The following is a 24,053-nucleotide window of genomic DNA, read 5'->3' as shown; positions in this document are numbered from 1 at the left end:
TGCGATTGACGATCGGAACATAATGGTAATAATAATTGAAAATAAAATTCTGGAGGTCCCTCGCACAAAAGACGATCTGCTACCTTTTGTTAGTAACTTGACCTTTTAAGTGGGTGTGTATTGAGTGAAGAAATCTTTTGCTTCGTGTCGTTGATCAAGTCGGCATTTCTGGCTGGAGCCTGAAAATCGGTAGGTCAGTACAACACGAATTGCACTGTCGTCGATCTTATTCTGTCCCAGGGTATACAGCTTTACATCGTCTCTTATGAGCATAGTGGTTGTTGCATGAGCCCTAATTGGAATAGAAATGGGCCAACATGCAGGCCGGATAAAGGTCGTCCTTAACTCCCTGTCCACTGGGACTTTATAACTGCTCATCGCAACTACAATCGTTTAGATCGGCCGTTCTTTCTCGGCATTGAGCGCCCATTGGAAGCAATATTCCAAGGGATCTGCTGCGATATGTTCGGCCAGCGCAATATCATCTCCCAAGCCACGGTAGTTGATAGACTTAGCCAGGAAGCTGACACTCCAGGCTCCTTTTAAAATGGAACTGTACTGGGACTGCCGGGTGTTCCTCTTTTGTACAAAGGCGAGAATACAGAAGCAGAAACACATGGAGCGCCGCAGTGGCACCAGCTTCTGCTGTTTGCATTTGGTACCATTGCAATAGATTGATCGATATAACTCTCGCTATCGTCTTCGACTTTGATAGCCCAAGGGTTGCAGCGAATACCTGAAGAGAATACAATTTTGATTCTTTCCAAAGTTGCTTGGCTATATCGTAGGATGGTTAACTGTCGTATCGGGGCCGCGTTTGCACGGCTCACATAGGCTGTGGTACCAATGGTTACAATAATATCATGTTTCCATGGTGCAGTAACTGTAATGTCCTGTGTAATCAATGCGGTAATTTGCTGTGTCCGACAATAAAGGATATCACGAATTGGCAGTTGCAGAAAGCAATATCATATATCGTGTACAAACTCATGGAATCTCAAGGATATAGATCTTCCCTACCACAGATATTACCACTATCCTTGGCGTCGCATTCGTTGTCTGGCTTTGTGTTGGATGTTGCGAGCTTTCACCCACATGTCGGTGGCTGATCCCAGGCACCCTGAGGTATAAGAGCGACGCTGGAAGCTATCCAAGTCCACACAGGGTCCTGAGAAGAGAGCAGAAACTACTCACTTGTACCACTGGCGCACGAACTACTAAAGTCATTTCGACTCTCGTGCGGCCACGGGAAACCACACGAGGGAAAGGATATAGCATATTCGCTTAGGCAATCGTGCTGCATGAGCAAAGGTGGGTTGTTGAGCACTTCTGCCGCTCTTCAATTTCCATTTGGCTTAGAAATAATTGGAGACTTTGCCCACATTTTCTCCAATTGTTCCAGAGCATTGTGGTGGCGATGAAGAGGGAGAAGTAGTAATGGCACTAGTACGCCTAGCCGGGTAGCACTGGCACTGTCTGGATTCAGTCGCACTTTACTCATCCTGCTCCTCCTGCTGCTCAACCTCCTGCTGGTGCTGGTGGTGATCCTACTGGTGGTGATCCCCTTGCTCCTCTTGCTCCTCCTATTGCTCTCCATTTCCCCCGGCACAGTGACCACCTCCTAGGGGCCATCACAGCCTCTCTGTATTATTAAGAGGCAGCTTCTGATGCATAGACCAGTTACAAGTCGTCCAAAAAGCCAAACACCATGTCTTAGCGGCGAAGATGTGCCATGCCATTATGGTGCTCATGAAGCCGGTAGGACTATATGGGAGAGGGACGCCTCGGACATGCTCGAGATCATACGTAAACAACGAAGGGTGGCTCAGTTTGCGTATGGGCATGGGCCGAACGCATGCAGAGAGTATTAACAGGCGCATTTTGCGGCACATTCTGCTTGTTTTGGGTTCGCTCTGTTGTGAGCCCCGTCCCATAAGGCATGGTGACTGTTGGGAATCCTTTTCTATCTCCACGGTCAACTTGATGCGAGTTTTAAAAGTCTTTGGGGAGCCTCGGATGCGGAAGGCGCTGTAGATTGACGAGAGGCCCTCGAGCAATCCGATATTTGTACTTCTATCTGACCTTTCCTTGGTCTTTAGATCTATGTCGATATTAGTATATAGAGCCATTCTTCATGCCCTCGTGGTTGCCTACCCGTGGACCCATTCTCCCAGTAAAGCCTGGACTATAAGAACGTAATATGACAACACGTTGTGGCTTCGTATAATAATTGGCTTGGGACTGTTAGATGGAGACTTATTGTCCATGGCAGCAGCATTTCTCCTGCTACTAGGTGCCTCCCCATTGAAATCTTCGTTCTAGATCTGATTATCTGCCGAATCACTCCCACTCTGAGCATCTTTTGCTTTTTCCTTGTGAAGTATCGCTGATACATTACATGGCGTACAGCACTATCCGCCCTATAGCCTCGTCAATGGTGTCCAGATCAATTGCGACCGGTAGGAATGAGTCCGGCTCACCTAATATGCGTCTTTCAGTCTTCCAACCAATAGCCGGCTACCCGTGCTATGCCTTGCTCCCACTACATCGGGTATTTCGTCCAAGACGTGGTGGCGCAGACGTCTCCCATGCACTGGTTAACCAGCCAGGAATTGTACCTGGCATCGTCGCCCATCAGTACATAACACCCTTTACAAACACCGCACCATTTGGTTCCATTAAGCTCTATGGCCACAGGCCGACCGATGGGCATGCGGTTTATTTTAGCATATTAGCACTGTGCTCAATATGTTGGCAGTACGTAGATATGCAGAGCGTATGCAGCATGTATCAGTGTGTCAAGGCGTGCGCAAACGAATGATCCCTTTTAGCTTGAGTGTTATTCAGGGTGCAGGTGGTTACGCCAGCTTGACACCAAGTCTTATAACGTAGATCGACGACATCTTGGTCGAATTAACTGCCAAATTGGGTCGCAGAACAATATCGCGTTCTATAGGATAGACGGAAGCTCGTAGATATTCGGGATAGCGGTGGACATCTCGATCTATACTGGAATAGGAAACCCGACGAGATGAGGATGAACTTGAATCATGGAGGAACATCGGCATGTGGAGTACGGGGTATAAATATCCGCTACTGGAAGTTAATACAGAATCGTGCCGGGAACCCGTGAATATTCTATGTAGGAATCCTCCTTTGTCTCACAATGAGTCACATCTGGATTGAATACGAGATGGTGGAATATGTAGGGAATGACTGCCGGAAAAGTTATGGAACACATTGCTCGCATTGAATGATAAACCCTGGTGATTTTTAAAGCATATAGTACATTATTATCAATCGGAAGATACAGGCGGTTATTACCACGGGGAAGACTCCATCCCACAGTTTCTAGACTCTCTCTGATTCGTAATGTAGGATCTGAATCCCCGACCCCAGGTGCAGCAGAGTAACCCAATTCAAATCTTCCTTGCGCCTTAGATCCATCCAGTCAGGGTCGATGATTCTGCGTTCCAGTGGATCTGGTGGATCCACTCCGTCAAACTTCCTCAAATGGAACTCATGTTTGGCGCCTTATCTGCAGTGCAACAGTATTAATAACCTCGGATTCCCAGGAAAAAAAAATTCTCGGTTCTTAATACGGGGTAAACGGGCTTTATAACATCCAACGGAACTTGAGATGTGGTGGATATGTTAGAAATCTAGATATCTTCCGTTGCTTCTCACCAAACGAGCGATTCGCTACACCATCCACAACCCTGGCAAAATGGTCCGAGATATTCTACAAGGTCTTCAGGACGTACTGAAGACCTCCACAGTCACCTATGGCGTCATAAATGTCATACTCCTGCTAGGCCTGGTCTTCATCCTCGCCGTCCAAAATGGAAACACATGTACAAACCGGAAGAAGCTCAGACATTTGCGAAGAATCGGCCTATCGACTAGCAACATGGCAGATCAGTATGAATCCAAATACGACGCACCAGAAGGAACCACGCCCGAGGGACCGATACGCATCAAGGCGATCTGCGTTCACCCGATCAAGTCATGCGGCCGGATCGAGCTGAACCGGGCTTTACTGACCAAGACCGGGCTCATGTACGACAGATGCTTCGCTTTGGCCACGGAGCTGGGCAAGAACAATCCCGCCATGGAATCGAAATGGCGATTTATCTGCCAGCGCACAAAGCCGACCATGTCTCAGATCAAGACGGAGTTATGGCTGCCACACAAGGAGAGCAATCAGCATGACCCGCTTGTCCAAGCCGGTGGATGTGTCGTGGTGTCATTCCCTGACCCCGATGGGCCTGGCCGGTTCGATTCTCTGAAGAAGCTCTTTCAGACAGGGAAGCGCTTCGCAAAGCCGGAAGTGCAGTTCATCGTACCTCTCCAGCCCACGCCCGCCATGATAAACGAATACGGAATCCAATACAAAACATTCGGCATTCACTCCCGTGACGCAAAGGGTCTGGACATGGGTGCAATTCCCTCCGTCGCAGAAGCATTACCGAAATTGAAAAAATACTTGCGCATCGCAAATGATCAGAATCTTACCCTGCTAAGATGTACATCCGATACCCTTGTCCGTACAGATAAAAACCTGGCACCACTCGAACACATCGGCACACCCTCTGTCCACGGCTATACGGACCAGCAGCCCATCAATATAAACAGCCTGTCGTCCGTCCACGCTGTGTCCGCACTGCTGCCAACGGAAAACCAACCCCTCAATGCCTTTCGCTTCCGCGCCAATATCTGGATCACGGGTGCCCCAGCCTTCGACGAGGAGAGCTGGAAGCGGTACCGCATTTTGCCGAAGGGCAGTGACGCAGAGCCACGGGCTGATGTAGCACTGACCGTGTCGGTTGTTTGTCGGACGTCGCGGTGTACGATGCCTAATGTGAATCCGGAGACTGGAGTGCCCAGCGCGGATAACCCGCCTGCAGAGAAGAAAAGGGGTAAACCGCAGCCGAGTGCCACGTTGATTAAGTACCGTACGGTTGAAGACGGGAATAAGTCAGCTCTTGGGTATATAGGTATGCACTGTGTGCCTGAGGATCGGGCCTTGCAGGTGGCTGAGGAGCTAGAGAAGGGGTTATATGTCGCTGTTGGTGATGAGATTGAGGTCCTTGAGCGTGGGGAACATCTCTATGGCTCGACGGCTAATGACTACTAGACTTATGATGCTAGATGGATAGACGATTATATATAGATTTCATGACCGGTTATTTTCGGAGTTGCGTTCATCTTAATCTCTATAGTAGTGGTCTTATTCATTGAATTAAAATGGAATGGACGGTTATAAGGTGTTGCTGATTACACCAACGATCAACGAGGCTCTTGGACAGCTGACACGGATGGTCCCAATGTTATCTATTATGAATGAAATGATGTTAATACATTTTGTGACATGAATATATGCACAGCTGACCAGACATGCAGAGGGTATGATTATCGCATATAATGTCCATGACTGACGGAGAAAAAAACATGTATAATATAAGATTCGAAATGAAGTGTACAAAAGCCAAGTCTCGCTATAGGAACTCTAACTGTAAGGGATATAAGAATTAAACAAGTACTCCAACTCTAAGCCGACTTTTCCTGCTGTCTTGCTTCATCCCCCGACGCGGAGTCTGTTGCACTCGCCGGCGCATCGATAGTCATCTTCGGGCCGGTGTACCATTTTCTCGCGAACAGAACGTAGTAAGTCATCGCGGCGATCCACACAAAGCCATTGATGACGATTGTGTAGTTCATATCCTGGGCTAAATATCCCGTCAGCATTAAGGAAGAAGACACAAAATATGGACGAGGGGAGAAAGAGGGAAGCATACCAGTAGGATTCGGCCCCATGCTAGGGAACATGGACAGGATCAAGCCGAACAGCAGCCACACGACGGCAATCGTTGCCAGTGGACGACTCAGGATTCCAGTGTAAAATTCGCCCGGTCGGAAGCGCGTCTGGCCCCAGATCAAGCGGCAGAGAATGGGCGTGCCCCATGCGACGTAATTGGAGGCAACGAACAGGGAAAACAGCGCATTCGCGGCGACGGAGTTGATCAGGCACAGCAGGCCGAAGATGATGCAGACGATGACCAGGCCGCAGATGGCACGGACAGGTTGGTAGCGGACGCGCTTGCTGACATGGCGGAAGTAGCCAGAGAAGGGCAGAGCGCCGTCACGGGAGAAGGCCCAGACTTGCCGAGACGCGGCGACGATCTGTGTTTACCGATTAGTTTCATGATCGATGTAGACGTTGGGTATTGAGGGGGCATACCAGACTGAGGCCGATCAGGAATTGGATGACGATCAACACACCCATGAAGCCGAGCGCTCCTCGCTTGCCCAGCGCATCGAAGTAGACCTGTTGGTCGCGTTTAGCACATGGTTACCGGGTGTCAGATGGGGATGATAGGAAGAAGTCCTACCTGCGCCATAGGTTGGCCGTACACCGAGTTCAGAGTCGCGCTCACGTCTGGGTTCATGCAGGCGGCGATGATCGACAGGACGAGGAAACCCAACACACATGCACATCCAGCCGACCAAATGATTCCCAGCGGCACGGCCTTCGCAGCGTGGAGCGCCTCCTCGCTCATATGCACGCAAGAATCGAAGAAGCCAATGGACCAGATCGGAGCCAAAAAGGCCAGGACAAAGGCCCACCCGGTCGGCCAGGTGGTAAGATTATCGACGTGCCCATAGACAAATGATCCCGAATTGAGCTTTTCGCCACGAGTGACCTTTCCAACAGGGAGAGCGATAACGGTCGCGACGATGATGGCGACGTTGATAAAGATACAGAAGGTTTGGATCTTGGGCATGATTTTCCCCGTATAAATACCGCAGAGGGCATGGATAATGATGAGTCCGACATAGACGCCGTAGATCGTGCCGTTCGAGGCCGACCAGTTTCCATCGCGAGTGATAGAGACACAGGCCAGCAGCATCAGAGAGAGCGTGTCTGTTCATTAGCATGCGCCTTGCACAACTGTGGGAAAAAGTCCCCTTACAATCCACCGAGCACATTCCTCCAATCAACCCCATTGTATTGCTGTATCCAACCAAGAAGCTCAACACCTTCTTGTACTTATCACCGGCGAAGTAGTGCGTCCACCAATAGAGACCGCCGGCAGTGGGCATCGCGGACGCCATATCGGCCTGCGACCGTTAGTTTCTGTCGCGATCGGAGTGTCGCATCCGGGGTAGCGATTACCATGGCAAGACCGACGGTGAAAATGAAAATACTCGCGATAAACCAACCCTATACGATTAGCATCTGACCGGCATGCGACAATAATGCAAATCAAAGAAATACACACCCAAACCATACCCGCCGGCCCGGCGGGCAACGAAAACGCGAGGGTCGAGGCGATTGACGGCACCAGACCCATGATACTAAAGGCGACGGCGAAGATCTGGACGGTCGAATACTGTCGGCGCAGCTCCTGCTTGTAACCCATTTTCGCTGCGCACGTTAACGATACCGAGTCATTTTTGACGCCGCTCACCCATCAGGACGAACCTACCCAGTAACTCCATATCACCAGGCTCCGCCAGGCCGGCCTCATCGGCGCGGGGATGAGCCTGGACGGCTGCTTGTGATTCCATCTTGGCCATGCTCCCTTGACCGTGTGTGCGGTGTCCAACAGGGAGGGTTCTGGATACTGATATCGCCGTTGGCGTGTTGAATGAGTCGAACACCCACCTGCGGAAGGCGTGGAGTCTTAAGGAATAGGCTTGAGGGAACCAAGGAAACGGATCGTAGACTATCGGAGTGGATTCGTGGATAGCCCAAAGTTTAAGATGCACCAGTTCTGGGAGCTATTCCCCTATCGGCGCCGGGAATGTTGCAACACAGTGGAGAAAGCGACGGATATCCCCAATGGGGTAGGGATGAACACCTCTGGGACATCCTGTTGGCTTGGGAAACACGCCCCTGATTCAACGCTGTGATGGCCATGGAACTCAAATTGTCTCGATTTTTTTCCATGACGGACAGGCAGCCAAACCTTGCAGCAAAAGAACATATGGCGTTGCGACGGGTGGCCAATGAGTTCGGTGATGCTCCACCTGGCACTCAGACGTGGGTCTGTCGATCCCATGAGTCTCGATTCAACGCAGGCAGACTCAGGAATATTTAAGATGATGACCTTAATTCCTCCAGCGCCGGCGTTCATCCATTATAGCGATCTTTATTTGAGGAAAATTTCATGCATTGATAGTGCAGACGTCCCCTGAAGAAAACTCATGTTACGATCCTTCGCAATGGCAGAGGGGAGTTAGGGCTCCAGTTTTCCCCTTTTAGTCCACAGCTGAGTTCAGCCACTGCACCTGTAATTAACCTAACACCATTGATCATTCTGATCGCAATTTCGCACTGATCCTACCCACAATGCCTTTGTGACGCGACTAAACACTCCTTACGTCGACTGTTTAACGAACAAGGATACCTGCATGGTTTCGGACATGGGTTAAGCGAATAAAAGGGCAGACACATACATTATTCTCTTCGTGTCATGCCATGTTGAGTAATAAAATCTCTCATGCTGTCAATGTCAACTACAACTTAAGAGAGAAGTCGCTATGGGGCATTCAGCCAGGGCTGAAATCAAACACTGGAATTGATTTCCTTTGAAGCTGCGAGAACGGAGTTGATCTGATTTGGGCCTAACGCAACACACTATCGACCAAAAGGGTTAAGCCACCAACGTGATGCGCACATACCTTCCCAACCACCAAGTACTAGTAACTAATATGTAACCTTCCACCCAAGACTCCCCCCACCAACAAGTATTAATCCTTGCTGGCGATGTAACTACACTTATTAACAATTATAATTGACTACAGGTTCATATGTCGTCCTTACTGTCCCGAATTGGACACAGCTAGGTCGACTATCGAAAATTATCAGCATTAAAAGCGTCCAACAGTCCAATGACAGGATCCGTGGCGTGTCTGATTCCAGCGAGGCCGGTAGACAGCGATTAAACCTGCTCTGCACCGTTGACCGGTTGCGATTGCACGCCCTGGCCATTCGTCGGCGAATGCCCGTGGTTTAGGGTGGACGTGTCGGAGAACTGGACCGACGGTCGGGTCGTCGCCATGTCCAAGGATCCGGGGCCGTTCTTCGCTTCCCACTCGTTATAATCCTGTCCCGGATTGGCGGTCTGGTATTCCATCATCCTCAAGAGACCGAAGAAACCGCATGCCAGTAAGGAACCCAGCAATGGACCGACCCAGTAGATCCAATGGTAACCTGGGAAGCTGCGGTTGATAACATCCGGGCCGAGGGAACGCGCGGGATTAAGGGAGCCGCCAGTATAGTAGTCGCCTACATTGATAGGTATGAGACAAACGGTACATGACAGCTGCAAAGGACGGGCTCACCAATCATCTCCGTGACGAAGAAGACTAGACCAATTCCGACCGGTGCCAGAAAGGTTGACTTGTGTTTCACCACCGCCAACATGATGATCACAAAGACCAGTTGCGCGGTGAGGAACATCTCAATAAACAGCCCCTGCGAGATAGAGGCGCCTCCTCCTAGACGGGTTGAAACATTCAAAGGCCCTGGAAACAGGGCGCTGACCACACCGGCCGACGCAATGCCACCCACAATCTGAGCCGCGAAGACTAGGACCCCACGGATAGGCGACAAGCCGCCCACGAGGCATAGGGCCAGGGTGACCTGTTGTGGTTAGCCTTGATACCGCAGACGTCACACGGGCAACATTACCGCTGGATTGAAGAGACCGCCGGTCACCCGGTAAAAGGCCCAGACGTTAACCATCAAGGAAAATCCGAACGACAGGGAAGAATAGAGCAAGTTCGAGGTATTCGGCGGAGCACCGGGCACTGGTGCGGGCGTGTTGGCCACCTGAGTGCCAGCGAATGAAAAGAACAAGAACAGGAAGGTTCCCACAAATTCTCCCACGACGGCAATGACATTGTTCCGCACGGTATCTTTCAGATGCAACATGGGGAGTTGCTTCTGAGTGGAGCGGTACACTGGGGCTGAGCTAGGGTGCTCATCACTATCAGCGCGAGCTCCCCGTTTCAGAAACTTCATCTTGCTATGTGGATGGTCTCGAATTTACTACTTGGAGACGGAAGACAGCACGATTCTTGTGATTGACCAGCTCCCTCCAAAACCCTTCGTAAATTCTTTCTTGACGCTTCACCCACCGCTTCTGCTAAGATCGCTGGTTTTTATACTCATATCGGATTACGAGGTCGAACGTCATGACTTCAGTTGATTCTTTGCTGCAGTTGAACTCTGTCCGTCCAAAAACGACCGCATCTGGCCAGGTTCCTCAGTGGTGGAATCATGGAAGTGATGAAAGACCGGCCGCAAGAGACATTTCCATGGTTATAGTCCAGAGATCCTGCCTCATCAAGAGTTTGGTGGCAGAAAGTCCTTCCTGCGCCCACTGACCGAGGGCTCTCGCCGGAGTGGCCGAAGTCTAGACCTCTCGGCGGTGAGGGCGTAGTGTAGAGATGGAACTTCGAATGCAGACCAAGCAGATGAAGTTGCTATCAATGATTAATGCTTCACTAGATACAAGAGAGAACTCTCAGTATTTTTCACCTTAGTTCAAGTTTTCCCATATACATCAAAGCGTAGTTCTATGATCAAGAACTAGGAGTAGATCAATGCCATGCCAAGCTGTCGTTGTGAAGGGTCCCACTGGAGAACATCCAAAAAATAGATTGGGGCTTGCGCACCCGAAGCCCTATGATCTCATGACTTCCACTTGTTCTCTTCTCCGACGTCTACTCTGAGTATGGTCGTACTGTGATACATATGTATGATAAGCATGATCCATTTGTCTTACTCTCCTCCCTTTTTGCTCCGGCTCAGCCACTGCTTGCCCCGTCGTAGCTGGATGGTGCCACTGTCGAAAAGTCTTCCCACTCTCCCAAACCCCGAGAATTTAGCGAACACGGACGAGTGTCCCGAGAATTTCCGACGAATGGGCTGATAGTATTACGAAAGTCTTGGCCTCAGTTCGCGTACACACCGCAAGAGAGTCAGTAGTTCCAACAGCAATCAGTGCGGAGAACAAGGAAGACCATGTACGGGGTATGCTCCAGATTGTTCAACCTGCAGCATCTTCCCTGCTGGTCATAAGGGTTGAGAAACTTGATAATGGGAGAACGCATTGACCAATCAGGCTTAGTGGCTTATCATTATCTTGGCCCTGATTGCCCTCAAGCAAACATTTCTTCTGGCCTTTTTTCCAGACATGTTGCAGTCTTCCATACCCCGCGGAGATGTGATGGACCGCGGAGATAGAGCCCAATTATCGGCCTCTCAGAGAAATTTTTACCAAATATCCACAGTCCCGGTGTTCATCTTCGGCCGGTGACCAGGAACCAAAAGAGTTAACCTAAAAAGAAGAACGAAAAATGGCAACACGTTGTCCAGGGGCATGCGCTCATCTGTGGTATAAATACCATGGCCGAGACTGACGTTCGCAGGAGGGGTAGCCCTAAGTTACTGAACGTCACATCTCACCCCTCATCTGTTTAATCAGTCCTGCAGACCAATCCCTTCACCATGCCGCTCTCCCCCGAACAAATCCAGCTCATCAAGCTACCGTGCCCGTCCTCCAGCAACATGGCACCAACATTACTACCGTGTTCTACGACAACATGCTGACGGCTCACCCCGAGTTGAACGCCGTCTTCAACAACGCCAACAAGACGAACGGTCATCAGCCCCGTGCCCTGGCCGGAGCCCTCTTTGCCTACGCGTCGCATATCGATGACCTAGGAGCCCTGGGTCCCGCCGTTGAATTGATCTGCAACAAGCACGCATCGCTGTATATCCAACCCGATCAATACCAAATCGTGGGCAAGTTTCTGTTGGAGGCCATGGGCCAGGTCCTCGGCGATGCGCTGACCCCCGAGATCCTCGATGCCTGGGCGACCGCATATTGGCAACTCGCCGACCTGATGATCGGTCGCGAGGCCGAATTGTACAAGCAGGCCGACGGCTGGACCGAATTCCGCGACTTCCGTATCGCAAAGAAGGTCCCTGAGTCCTCGGAGATCACCTCGTTCTACCTCGAGCCCGTCGATGGCAAGCCCCTCCCCAAGTTCCGCCCCGGCCAGTATATCTCCGTGCAGGTTTTCGTGGACTCGCTCAAGTTCCCCCAATGCCGTCAATACTCCCTGAGTGACGCTCCACGGGAGGACTACTACCGGATCAGTGTCAAGAGGGAGGCAGGCTCAACACCGCCGACGCCAATGCTCCCTCCAACCCCGGATACGTGTCCAACATCCTCCATGCCAAGATCAACGAAGGCGATGTCGTCAAGGTCTCCCATCCCTTCGGTGACTTCTATCTTTCGGACGCCGAGAGCCCCAACCCCATTGTTCTCATCGCCGCCGGTGTGGGTCTCACCCCGCTCACCTCCATTCTGAAGACCCTCACCTCGAACCCCCCAGATGCCCCCCAGCGCAAGATTCACTTCATCCACGGTGCTCGTTCGGCCGCTGCTCGTGCCTTTAAGAAGGACATTGACTCCCTGGCGGAGAAGTACCAGGACCTGCACGCTACATTCTTCGAAACCCACCCCGGTGCCGAGGAGAAGCAGGGCGAGGACTACGACCACCAGGGCCGTGTTGACCTTTCCAAGCTGGACAAGTCCAAGGATCTGTTCCTCGATGACCCCAAGACGGAATACTATGTCTGCGGTCCGGACCGTTTCATGACCTCCACGCGTGCTGCGCTGGCCGCTGCGGGTGTCAGCGAGGATCGCATCAAGCTGGAGCTCTTCGGTACCGGCGGTGTGCCTGTTTAGATTGATTTCTTTTCTGTTTTCCAGATATAGACCATACCTAGACTACCTGTCTATAGTTTAGATTCTCCTCTCCTGCCGTTACGAGTTACGATATAGCATAATCCAATTTCATATCAATTCCACATCTATTTTTACTGTTTCTATAAACTAAGGGGTACTGTCTTAATAGTCATGAGGTGGTCCGAATTACCATACATACTATCAAGATATACAATTTGTAACAAGATGCGAAAATGTTCCGACAATTTCTCATGCCATCTACAATAAAGTGGAGCTCGCAGAGGTTGTACCGTGGAAAGGTGGGTGTTCGCCGATCTACACGGGTAGGGCACTTGGGAACTCCATCATCTGAACCTCAGGATTGACAGGAACTCCTTCTACATTCTATCAAAGTCCTATATTTGCGGGTAACTGTGATGCCTTTTTTTTCAGAAATTTCGGTCCGCTTAATTGCTGCGGATTCCAGTGACTCGGATTCCGTCCAAAGTTCTATTTTTTTTTTTTTTTATTCTTTGACTCGGTTTCCCTGGCTCTCCGTCCTACTGTTTAGATATATATATATCTGTGCAACGAAGGATAATAACAACAAATGTTGGAGTTAAGAAATTCATCGCACAGCTGAGAGTGTACAAGATTGTCTTCAATTATTGATGCTTTTTTCTAATAGTGGCAAAAACATCTCTAGAGTGAAAATCCCAAATGACTTTATTTTGAATATTTCTAACTTGCGCAACTTTTTTAGTAGATTTAAGTTCTCGAATCGCCTCGGAGAATAAAGCATAAATCCTGGAGATAACTACACTGTCTACTTTACAAAGAGAGCCAAGTCTTAATAATTGTAATCCTTCCGAACCTCTATGTTCAGTTGTAGCCACTAATTCGAGATTTCAAATCAGAAAAAAAAATGCACAAGGAATTGGTTGAATTACGGTTAATATTCAGCCACCTGTGAGGGCGTGCGACCCAGGCAAACAAACCCGCTCCCAACTAGCGCCAAAAGGTCAGATAATTCTGAATGTACGGTTCACAATACCCTGGATCACACCGATATAGTCTACCGCCGTTACACCACCTGATCGAAGATTTGAGATTCCAACAAAGCAACATGAACGAAGGACAATTCTGCTAGACAAGCAAAATTTCTTTACTTCCTTCTTTTGGCATTAGCTCTAATCTGTTTGATAATTTTCACCAATCGCTTCTCCTATTGAGTGTTTCAGATGTTATATCCAACTACGACTACGGCAAGCTACGACAGCGACAAAGAAAAAACTTTACTAGTAGAAGTTCATTACTAGGAATATAACCATATCATAACAGTATATGTATGTCAGAACTCAAAATGTATATCCATGTACATGAAGACGCAGTCAAAACGCCATGATTCCCATTAACTTGTCGTAACCGAAGGATATTATTTCCCGCTTAAATCATGGTATAGTGTCACATAGTATTTCGTACCGAAAGCAGCGATGGTTTATGAGATTTTTCGTTGTTCGTTTACAGAGCAGCCATGACACCCAAGACACCGGCGACACCGGCAATACCGGCACCGAAGTTGAAGGGAGTGGGCATGGCACCGGCGCCATCGCTGCTGGTGGAGGAGGCACTGCCGGCCGAGGAGGAAGAGGAAGAGGAAGAGGAAGAAGTACCGGTGGTGGAGGAGCCTGTAGAGGTGGTGGTCTCGCTTCCGCTGGCGGAGGTGGTAGAGACGGTCGCGGTGGAAGTGGGCTGTCCGTTGGTGCCGGTCAGGGTGGTCAGTTCGCTCAGCCTGGAGCTGGCCTCGGACGCGATAGAGGAACCCCTGCTCTCGGCATTGGAGGCGATGGAGGAACCCCAGCTTTCCGCGCTGGAGGCAGCGGCGCCCGCGGCCGAGGTGATGGAAGAGGCGGCGCCGGGAACACCGGTCTCAACGGCGGAAGCGAAGGAGGTTGCGGCACTGGCGATGTCAGAGGCGATGCTCTGGCCGCCGTTCACAGCGGTCTGGGCGGCTCCAGCAACATCGGAGATGATGTTGTCGATCTGGGGAGCAGCCAGGGCGGAGGTGGCAGCGAGCAGGGTGGTGAGAAGAGTCAACTGCATTTTGAAGGATGTTTATGTGTGTATAGAGATGTGGATAGTTTTAGTGGAAGAAGAAGTATGGGAGTGATAATCCACAGATTAGATTGTTAATTGTTGGTTGATGATCGAGATAAATCATCCGTAGATCTGGAGAGTACCGGGCTCCTTAAATATTCGCTTCTCTGCCCTGTGTTGATGATAGAAATAGATCGGCATAGCAGTCGCAGTGGCAATGCATTGTGATGGAGACCACAGCCACGAATCACCGCAGGCTTCGTCGCCCGACTTACGTTTCATGGTAAAGTGTGCTTGGGTCCACGGCTCCACACCCGTTTTCCGGAGGCTTCCATGTGGGATGGAAAAGAGGCATCGTTCCCTCCATCTGGTGATGTTCCGGTCAGAAGGTGTAGTGTCTCTTGACCTTCACTCTCGCCAAATTGTACTATGAGGTCATGACAGACGTCACTTAAGACTACTATCCAGGACGACGAGCTGTCTAGGACGCTCTAGCACACTTTAGCACGGCGAGTACCCTGTCCTTCGTCGAGCCCCGAGGCCGCGAGTTGCGTTGTCAAGGCCACAAATCCCCTGTCCTGACCCACAGCACACTTTGTCATATTTCTATGAATAGCCCCTATTTGTGCTCAAAAACCAGTCTCGCCCCAGGACCACTGCTCCAGGCTGCCACCGAATGAAAGGACGATCGTCCGCCAGTCCCGGTTTTTGTGGACTTGGCATTTGTCCAGTCTGCGCGGTGGGTAATGCGATCCAGTCCTGATTGCTGTAAAGGATGACGTTGGTGGTCTTGGCTCTGTTGGTCTCATCTCGCCTAACGAGCTAATTAGGTTATTTTGACGGGATTCCTGCGCCTGGGAAGGTTTGTTGGGATGAGCCGTGTCGGGACTTTGGTCTTGGGAGTTTTTCCCTCGGTTATGGTGGCGGCGTGGCGGTGCCCTTGACCATTGTGCAGGAATGGCGGTGCAGATTATGTCAGATTTTATCGGCTTTATCCGCTTCGACCAATGTATAAAATTACCAAAAATATGACCACTGCCTCAATGGCTTTTGCCTTTCGGTGGAATTCCACTGGTTCTCCAACAACCTGCCCTACAAGGATTCGCCGAGCCCAGAAAGCTAGAACATTCGGAAAGCCAATGACGTGCGTGTCTTGTTTGACATGAACCGTAGAACTGCTTCTTAGAACTGCTACTCCGCGCGGCCCATTGTAGCAGGCCTCTGTGGTTCAGTTACACAGCAGTGCATCGGATAGATTGGGTTTCAACGTGATCCAATAACTCTCGCCGCAACAACCGCATCAGAAGAAACTTTAGGCTCCAGTTTGCTACTCCCATGGGTTGCATTTCTGTATTTAGTGCCCTACAGCATGTAGGCTTGTCTCCAGGATCGCGGCTTAGGCATCCAGATGTCGTGGAATGTGTATTTGTAGAGCAATCCTCGGTGCCCATGTCTTTGTTGCTCTCAGGGCGGATATGCAACCATGCGCTGCGATATACCCGGTCGGTACAACTTTAAGCTGCTAGTCTCTGTAGGCCCACGCAAGGTGGCTACCGTATTACCTGATGCCAAGTCACCAGTGTGTTGCTTGTCCTATGCATCCAACAATCTTGGCAGAGGAATCCAGCGACGCTGTGAGACATTAGTATGACACTTTCACCGCTCGTGTTTCTCTCGGGACAACATAACTGGCTCATATGATCTTGACCGTGTCGCTCGAAGATAGCATCTGAGACACTGTCTGGAATACACCGTACAAAAATATCGCATATCCGCAGTGATCGCTCTACATAGATCCGTTGGACCAATAACCGCTCAACGCTGTTGCATGAGGGTATGGGATTCAGGGAGACGGCAGAGCTGCAACTCTAGCTGTTTGAGGAATGGGGGCAGTGGGCCAGGGACGTACACGACCTTGGGTGGTAACGGTCTAACCTGACCGGTGCGATGGTTTGCGGTCAGTGTAGCTGATGTTTTACGTCCCTGTGTATCCATGCCTTTCAGCGACATTGGGGCTAGACCATCCCGTGATCTGATCTTACCCTACGTCCTGAAGAATTTGGAAGCTGATACATATCTGTGCGACAAGCCAACAATGAGTTTTTCAGGGGAAATGTATCTGGATGGTTGTCAAAGGCCTCGTAGCGACTGGGTTTATCTGTTTTGTACAGCTCAAATCATACTGGACTTAGCTTTCGCACCTCCTGGAGAGGTTAAAGATTGAGAAATAGAACCACGAGCTCACAGCGCCTGTGACATACTCTTAACTCCGACGCTGTACTCATAAGTACCTTTTGTATCGATCTTATGGTTTATTTATAGCCTTCTGCTGCCGGAGATAATCCGGCTGTCTGACAAAAAGTGTATCCTTTCAGGACACCTGACTTTTTTGAAGCTTTGCGATATTTTTGATTCTTTACACAGAGTAGCGAGGGAAACGACGCAGTTCAACATGTCGGTTTCAATTAGTTCGATGATGAAGATGCATAGCCTCGAACCACATCATGGCAGTGGACGACTACCTCAAGGATAAACGTGTGCTAACCAGGGTTGAGATACGATTACTTTGACCGTGCTGGCAATCACACAATCGACCATAAAGGTGGCTACCTCCTTATACCACCCTGTCTGATGAAGAGTCTGATCTTATTATTCTCAATAAAGGAAAGCCCATCGCCGACGCGCACCTCACACAGATGACCTTTGAGAACTACAATCTGGACCATTTGAATGAGTGCCAATACCAAGGGAGCCAACCCCTGGCAGAGGAACAAAGGCACCCTTTCCACGTCTAACGGTTTCTACTGAATGGATTTGACATTTCATTGCACCTATCGACTGTTCTAGATGCCGAAAATAGCAAAGCTTCCTCCTGTACTTGTGGTGAAAACGTTCGACCTGCTATACACTGGTAAAGGCGACGCGCGGTTCTAAGGATTTGATCTTTGAGAGGTACCTATACATAATGAATAGAGTACCCTGGTCTCAAGCTGCGCTTTCCTTTGCGAGAAGGAATCTTTGCCTGTTGAATGGCGAATTGGTATCAGGCCTGTCACTGCACAAAGGATATCGATTATCAGACAGAACTGTACATCGACAGGGCCGTCTCATCGTGCAATGAGCTATACCAGGAGTGTTTTGAGTCCGCCTCCTGATGACCATACTTAAAGGTCTTTCTCAGAGTGCATCGGATATCAATGAAAACTTCTGTGCTTAGGATGGTGACAAGGAGAGAGGCGCACGTAACTGTGCTTGCTAGATACCGCCAGGAAGGCCTATATACCATGGGTAAGTTGCTCTCTGAGCTCTACAACACCCGATCATCATCTAAACTCACCCTTCTTCACTTCTCAACATTCCACGTTCTTGCAATCATGGCAGAGCCATCTAGTCCTGAGGCACCAGACGGATACAAATTCCTGGAAATTATTATTCCAGTTTTTACAGAAAGTAAAAGGGGCCTCGAGTACCTCACCAGGATACGAGAATATCTCAGGACGTGGAGAGCCAATATTCAGCGAACTTCTCCTGACAATCCTGGTAGCTATGATTTTATCTTTCTGGCTTGTGAGGTCAAAGGGGCTTAAGTGGACGAAGACGAGCGTGCGAAGGGCAAATACAAGTCCCTCGAACAGATAGAGGAGATGCGCGAGAAAGGAAAACCGCAGTTCATGTTTGCGAATCTTAGGATATGTGTCAAGAAAGACGTTCGGTCTGACTGGGACAAAGAGAGACCACTTTATATGTCACCATATCCTCAGCACGGAGATAACGAACATATGCAACGCGGAGGGATTTGGTATAATCGACACTTTGTGGATTGTTATAACGCTGTGATGTCTATGGTAGTTGGAATGATTGCGGATGAGGAGCGTCAGGTGAAGGGTACAGATTCTGAAGAACGCCCTCGCCCTTCTACGAAGGACTATTTTTTGATGAATGAAAACAAGCCACAATGAATGTGACCAGAACTATGTCCATAGAATGTGATAGTCTGGTACTATCGGAGTTTGGGTCAATGAGTTGTTGGGTTGATTGCTTCTCCGGGCTCTACATGAGAACCACGAAATTCGAGTTGAATGTCTCTTTAATTTTCTAGACAAAACAGAAAAGAGCAAAAAAACTTGAAAATGACAGAGCCTATTTTTAAAAAAATAGGCAAATTGATAAATTACGTGCACTGTATGGTCTGTAGATCTATATGTTGTTTTATGTTAGAGCGATGACGTAGTGAACTTATATTTGGGTTCAGCTTTGCCCTAGATATTCACACCAGACAGAAAACAAATTCGAAGACCGCACATCACTGTACTTGGCCAGTCCAAGAGAAGCACTATTACTTTATAAATACTGAGATGGAAGGCCTAACAAGTCGATGGATTTCTGGATTTCCGAAAGTGGGTGACACGATGGATTGCGCTTATCCTCTCTCGCCCCACCTTAGATACAACTCTGACGGTGGATATGACAGGCTGTATCCTTTCGTATAGAAAGCTCAGGTACGTTAGAATTACTAAGATGCCCATATGGTAATGCCGCAGAACAGTTTCACCCCAGAAAAAATGCCTAAACCCAGTTTGTGGGTCAGCTCCTCGAAAGGCCGATAGATTGTGCAGTTGAGGTCAGGATAAGTTAAGATTGTCGCGTCCCCGCCGTGAGTGGGTTTGGCTGACACCGGATTTACTCAACCAGGATTGACCATGTCAGAACTTGGTGTCCCTACCAAGCAAGAGCGGGTCCAGAGTAGCATCATCCTGTGAAGGAGGGTAGTATGCAGCAGCGGTATTGGAGGGGAACTTTGAACTAACTTCTTAGCATTCACACTATAACTCAGAGATTATAAGGCGCCCTGAGACATGAATACGCCAGGGACCTCAACCATGAGGAATTTTTTCCCTCAACATAAACCCAGGGGTGTCTTATTATATTTTGCCGTGCGAGGCCTCCGTTGTGCTATTTTTAACGATTTGCCTCGTGGGCTTATGTTCTGCGTCCGAACGAACCCTGACGTATCCGCCGAAATACGGTTACCTTGCAGGGTCGCTGAGGCATTTTATTCCGTTTGTGTAGAGACGTTACTTTGAGCTTTCACAATGTCCTCTGCCACCGAGCATGGCGAATATCGACTAGGAGCGGACGTAGGAGGCACATTTACTGACATATGCGCATTTACGCCCGACGGACAGATCGCAAGAGCCAAGGTACCAACGACGGTTGAGGACCAAAGCATCGGGATCAAGAATGGCATCCAGAAAGTTCGACAGCAACTGAAAGATCGCTACTCCTGGGACGGGAAATTCCAATTCATCCACCATGGCACAACCAGCGCCACAAACGCTGTTCTAGAAGGCAAAGGCGCACGGACCGGCCTGATCGTCACTGCAGGTCATAAAGATATCTTGGCTGTTCGTCGCTCCCAAATTCCCGGAGGTCTGGGTGCCTGGTTACATTACACTCCGCCGGAGCCGATCGTGCCCCTAGAGCGTGTGATTCAATGTCAAGAGCGCATGTCTGTGAATGGCGAGTCAGTTCTTACCGTGAATAAAGCCGCGCTGCGTGCGGAGTTGAGGGTATGGAGGGAAGACCGACCAGAGGCTGTGGCGATTTCGCTACTCAACTCTCACTGTAGCAATGCGCATGAATTGTTGGTAGCGGACATCGTGCGTGAGGAGCTTGGTTCTGATATTCCGATCATCTGCTCTGGTGATGTCCTTCGAGAGGTTGGGGAGTACGAGCGGACAGTGACGACTTGTACCAATGCTCTCGTCAAGCCGGTTGTACAAAGCTACCTGGGCAACCTGCGGGATCTGCTGGCAGATGATGGGGATACGATCCGTATCCTCAAGTCAGACGGCGGTCTGACCAGTTTGGACCTGGCCGGCGAGCTTCCTGTCAATATCCTGATGTCTGGCCCAGCAGGAGGAGTTCAGGGTGTGGCGGACGTTGTGACGCGCAATACGCCGTATAAAAATCTTATCACGTTCGATATGGGTGGAACGTCAACGGACTGCGCGTTGATATATCAGGGAAAGCCTCGCCTCCGTCGGGAGACAGTGGTGGGAGACTTGACTGTTCGCTCGCCCGCTGTAGATATTCGAACGGTCGGGGCCGGAGGAGGCTCTATTGCCAAGTATATGAACATTACGGAAACAATGAGAGTCGGGCCAGAGAGTGCAGGCGCAAGTCCGGGACCGGCTTGTTATCGCAAAGGAGGAGTCGAAGCCACTGTGACAGACGCGAATTTAGTCCTGGGATACCTACCTGAAAAGCTGCTGGGAGGTGAATTCACGCTCGATGTTGAGGCTGCAGTCGCCGCTGTTGAGACCATTGCTTCTCAAATGAAGCTCACCGTCACCCAGACGGCTGAAGATATTATAAACCTCGTTAACGAAACCATGTACGGGGCATTGCGCTTGGTGTCTGTTGAACAGGGTTATGACCCCAAGGACTTTGCCCTCGTTGCATTTGGTGGTGCCGGGCCACTGCATGCCAACGCAGTAGGAAAGCTTCTTGGAGCGTGGCCAGTCATCGTCCCTCCGTCGCCGGGCACCCTATGTGCGCTTGGGGATGCTACCACCCGGCTGAGCCATTCCCAGTCATCGTCATACATCCGTTTGCTCTCCGTGACACTGCCCTGGGAGGTGAAGGCCCGGTTTGATGAGCTAGAAACAGCATGTAGGGCAACTATGGAAAGCTCTAACGGGGGCCACTCTATGGAGCTTAACATCAGCTACCACGTCGACCTCAGGTATAAGGGCCAGGCATTGAACTTGACCGTGGACTTACAGCGCGACGACCTATCCCTTGATGATGAGCCTTGGAAAGAACTATTACAGGAAAGGTTCGACCAGCTGCATGAGCAGCAATTCAAGTACTGTCTTCCAAGTTTTGAACTGGAACTTATGCGGCTTGAGGTGGTTGCTGTTGACGCCTCCCCAAGCATTGAACTTCCTCGGTTTAACAGCGCTACAAGTAATACGCCACCGGCTGACGCCATGGTGGCCAAGAAAGACATCGTTATTGAGGGCAAGACTCTGCAGGCTACACTCTGGGATCGTGAAAAGATTAGCTACCAGGGCGTACGTGTCCAGGGCCCTTGCATCATCACCGAAATGGACAGCAATACTCTGATCCTGCCCGGGTGCTATGGAGAGATAGATGCTATAGGCAACATTCTGATACGCCCAGATGGAGAGTTGCAGCAAGAGCGACCAAAGGACCAAACGGCCGAAGAGGCCGAGGAAACAGTTCGATCTACCCCGTTGATCCCCACGCTGGTAGCATCTGCCCTGGCCTCGATCCGAAGTGAGATGGACACACTCATGCTCCGTTGTAGCATGTCACCAGCAATCCGCGAGCAACAGGATGAATTCAACGTAATAACCACGGCAGATGGCAAGATGCTTGTCGGCCAGTTCGGCAGCTTTATCACCCAATTCCTCCAGGCTTGGAAAGGACCCATACATGAAGGCGATGTTTTCATCACGAACGACACTTACATGATTGAAGGAGCAGTGACGCACTTGAACGATGTTATTGTCCTCTTGCCCATATTCTTCGAGGGTAGCTTGATTGGATGGGCGTCGCAGTTCGGGCATCTCACTGATGTAGGGGGTATGGTCCCAGGCAGCATGTTTATCAACGCCACATCCATCTTCGACGACGGAGTCCAGATACCCATCGTCAAACTCTACGCCAAGGGGGTTATGAACACCGACCTGGTTGACCTACTCTGTCGTAACTCACGTCAGCCAGACTGGTACCGGTCAGACCTGATGGCAATCATTGCCGCCTGTCGTACTGCCGCCAGTCGGGTTTGTGAGCTAGCTATGCGATTTGGATCTCAAATCTACCTGGCTGCATGCTCAGAGCTACTTCTTCGTAATCGCACAGGAATGGCTACAATAATTGAAACGGACTTTGATGATACGCCATGCACATTTACCGACTTCGTGGACGATGACGGCCATGGTGTTGGCCCCTGGGCTCTTACCTGCACGATGAAGAAGACCGAAGGAAATCGGCTGCTGTTCGACTGGAGCGGAACATCGCCTCAGAGCGAGCACAGTATAAACTTCTACTTGTCAGAGACCATGTTCAAGATGTTCATCGGGTACTACATGATTGCGGCAGCAGCACCTGGTACCGTGATTAATGATGGCTTCCATGACCTCATTGACATCTATATCCCCGAGGGCACTGTGCTGAAGCCCGTTAGACCAGCAGCTATTTCTTGCCGTACACATCTTCTGGGCAGGACAATGGATGTGATGCAGGCACTCATCGGAAAGAAGAATCAACTATACGCGGCGGCGGCTGGCTTCAGTGACTCGCCGCATTTCTTCTACTCTGGATACAAGCCCGACGGGGAGTGGTATCAGTTATATCAAATTGGATTCGGTGGTGTACCAGCTCGTAATGCAGGCGATGGACTCGACTGTCACTGCCTCTTCCCGGCTATCAAGTCGATCCCTACAGAAAGCATTGAACTGAATTATCCACTGCGCATCGAAGCCAACGAGAGCGTCCCAGACAGCGGAGGCCCCGGCTACTACCGTGGTGGCAACGCGCAACGCACACTCTATCGGTTCCTATGTCGCGGAGAGTTCAGTCTGCACGATGACCGCTGGTTTACAAAGCCATGGGGAATTCGAGGTGGTAAACCGGGCTCCCGTTCACGGAAGATCTTGTACCGATTCTCGAAGTCTCGAGAAAATCCCCCCGTTGAGATACTTCCATCAAAATGCGACCATGTTCGAGTGGATCCCGATGACCTGCTTGAATGGGTGACATGGGGTGGTGGCGGACTGGGAGATCCACTGACCCGACCTGCAGAGAAAGTCGCGTTAGAGATTCGCCGGAGACTGGTGACTATCGACGGGGCCCGGAATAACTATGGAGTCGTGATCAACCCTCAGGACTTTACTGTATGTGAAGAGGAAACTGTGGCTTTGAGGAAGAATATGAAGGATGCTCGGGATGCGCTAGGACCTGTCCCAGAATACGACCGAGGCGGCTCCATGGAGGAACTCAGGGAATCGTGCCTGAGAGAGACAGGGCTCCCTGCCCCAAGCCCACAGTGGGAGTTGGATCCATACGGGCCCCACGTTGGACTCCCTCATGTTAGGGATTGGTTTACACGGATGAAGGAGGTGAAAGGATGGGAGTTGAACTGATCGAGCCGTGGGCCTCTACTAAATATTT

General features: G+C 50.2%; 6 protein-coding genes across 6 annotated transcripts; 3 read left to right on the top strand and 3 right to left on the bottom strand.

Moving 5' to 3' along the window:
- Positions 1-3,727: 3,727 nt before the first annotated feature.
- ANOM_003695 (molybdopterin cofactor sulfurase) lies at positions 3,728-5,137 on the top strand (the record flags this gene model as incomplete). Its single annotated transcript, XM_015548952.1, has 1 exon — positions 3,728-5,137. The coding sequence occupies one exon, from the start codon at positions 3,728-3,730 to the stop codon at positions 5,135-5,137; it is 1,410 nt and encodes a 469-aa protein (XP_015409800.1).
- Positions 5,138-5,550: 413 nt separating this feature from the next.
- ANOM_003694 (putative GABA permease (Uga4)) lies at positions 5,551-7,581 on the bottom strand (the record flags this gene model as incomplete). Its single annotated transcript, XM_015548951.1, has 8 exons — positions 5,551-5,729; positions 5,799-6,183; positions 6,242-6,328; positions 6,393-6,925; positions 6,975-7,122; positions 7,178-7,225; positions 7,284-7,429; positions 7,491-7,581. 8 exons carry the CDS (start codon positions 7,579-7,581, stop codon positions 5,551-5,553), a joined length of 1,617 nt encoding a protein of 538 aa, XP_015409801.1.
- A 1,106-nt stretch (positions 7,582-8,687) lies between these two features.
- On the bottom strand, positions 8,688-10,126 carry ANOM_003693 (aquaporin). The gene is made up of 3 exons (XM_015548950.1): positions 9,701-10,126; positions 9,352-9,652; positions 8,688-9,295 (listed from the first exon to the last, which is right to left on the bottom strand). The coding sequence occupies exons 1-3, from the start codon at positions 10,031-10,033 to the stop codon at positions 8,949-8,951; spliced, it is 981 nt and encodes a 326-aa protein (XP_015409802.1). The 5' UTR covers positions 10,034-10,126; the 3' UTR covers positions 8,688-8,948.
- A 1,296-nt stretch (positions 10,127-11,422) lies between these two features.
- fhpA (flavohemoprotein) lies at positions 11,423-12,773 on the top strand (the record flags this gene model as incomplete). Its single annotated transcript, XM_015548949.1, has 3 exons — positions 11,423-11,450; positions 11,510-12,096; positions 12,180-12,773. 3 exons carry the CDS (start codon positions 11,423-11,425, stop codon positions 12,771-12,773), a joined length of 1,209 nt encoding a protein of 402 aa, XP_015409803.1.
- A 1,500-nt stretch (positions 12,774-14,273) lies between these two features.
- On the bottom strand, positions 14,274-14,855 carry ANOM_003691 (putative GPI anchored protein; the record flags this gene model as incomplete). The annotated part of the gene is made up of 1 exon (XM_015548948.1): positions 14,274-14,855. One exon carries the CDS (start codon positions 14,853-14,855, stop codon positions 14,274-14,276), a length of 582 nt encoding a protein of 193 aa, XP_015409804.1.
- Positions 14,856-19,942: 5,087 nt separating this feature from the next.
- ANOM_003690 (putative hydantoin utilization protein A) lies at positions 19,943-24,025 on the top strand (the record flags this gene model as incomplete). Its single annotated transcript, XM_015548947.1, has 1 exon — positions 19,943-24,025. The coding sequence occupies one exon, from the start codon at positions 19,943-19,945 to the stop codon at positions 24,023-24,025; it is 4,083 nt and encodes a 1,360-aa protein (XP_015409805.1).
- Positions 24,026-24,053: the final 28 nt, after the last annotated feature.

Source organism: Aspergillus nomiae, assembly GCF_001204775.2.
Source record: "Aspergillus nomiae NRRL 13137 chromosome Unknown contig00043, whole genome shotgun sequence".
NCBI classification, from domain to species: domain Eukaryota; kingdom Fungi; phylum Ascomycota; class Eurotiomycetes; order Eurotiales; family Aspergillaceae; genus Aspergillus; species Aspergillus nomiae.
Note: the sequence above shows the minus strand (reverse complement) of the source record. Positions and strands in the feature narration are given on the sequence as shown.

What these genes read in the sequence shown, in the direction of transcription:
- ANOM_003693 (XM_015548950.1), bottom strand. Translation starts at nt 10,033, where the DNA reads ATGAAGTTTCTGAAACGGGGAGCTCGCGCTGATAGTGATGAGCACCCT. An exon ending in GCGGTCTCTTCAATCCAGCG is followed by an intron (nt 9,653 to 9,700) that starts GTAATGTTGCCC and finishes TAACCACAACAG; the next exon opens with GTCACCCTGGCCCTATGCCT. An exon ending in CTTCGTCACGGAGATGATTG is followed by an intron (nt 9,296 to 9,351) that starts GTGAGCCCGTCC and finishes CTATCAATGTAG; the next exon opens with GCGACTACTATACTGGCGGC.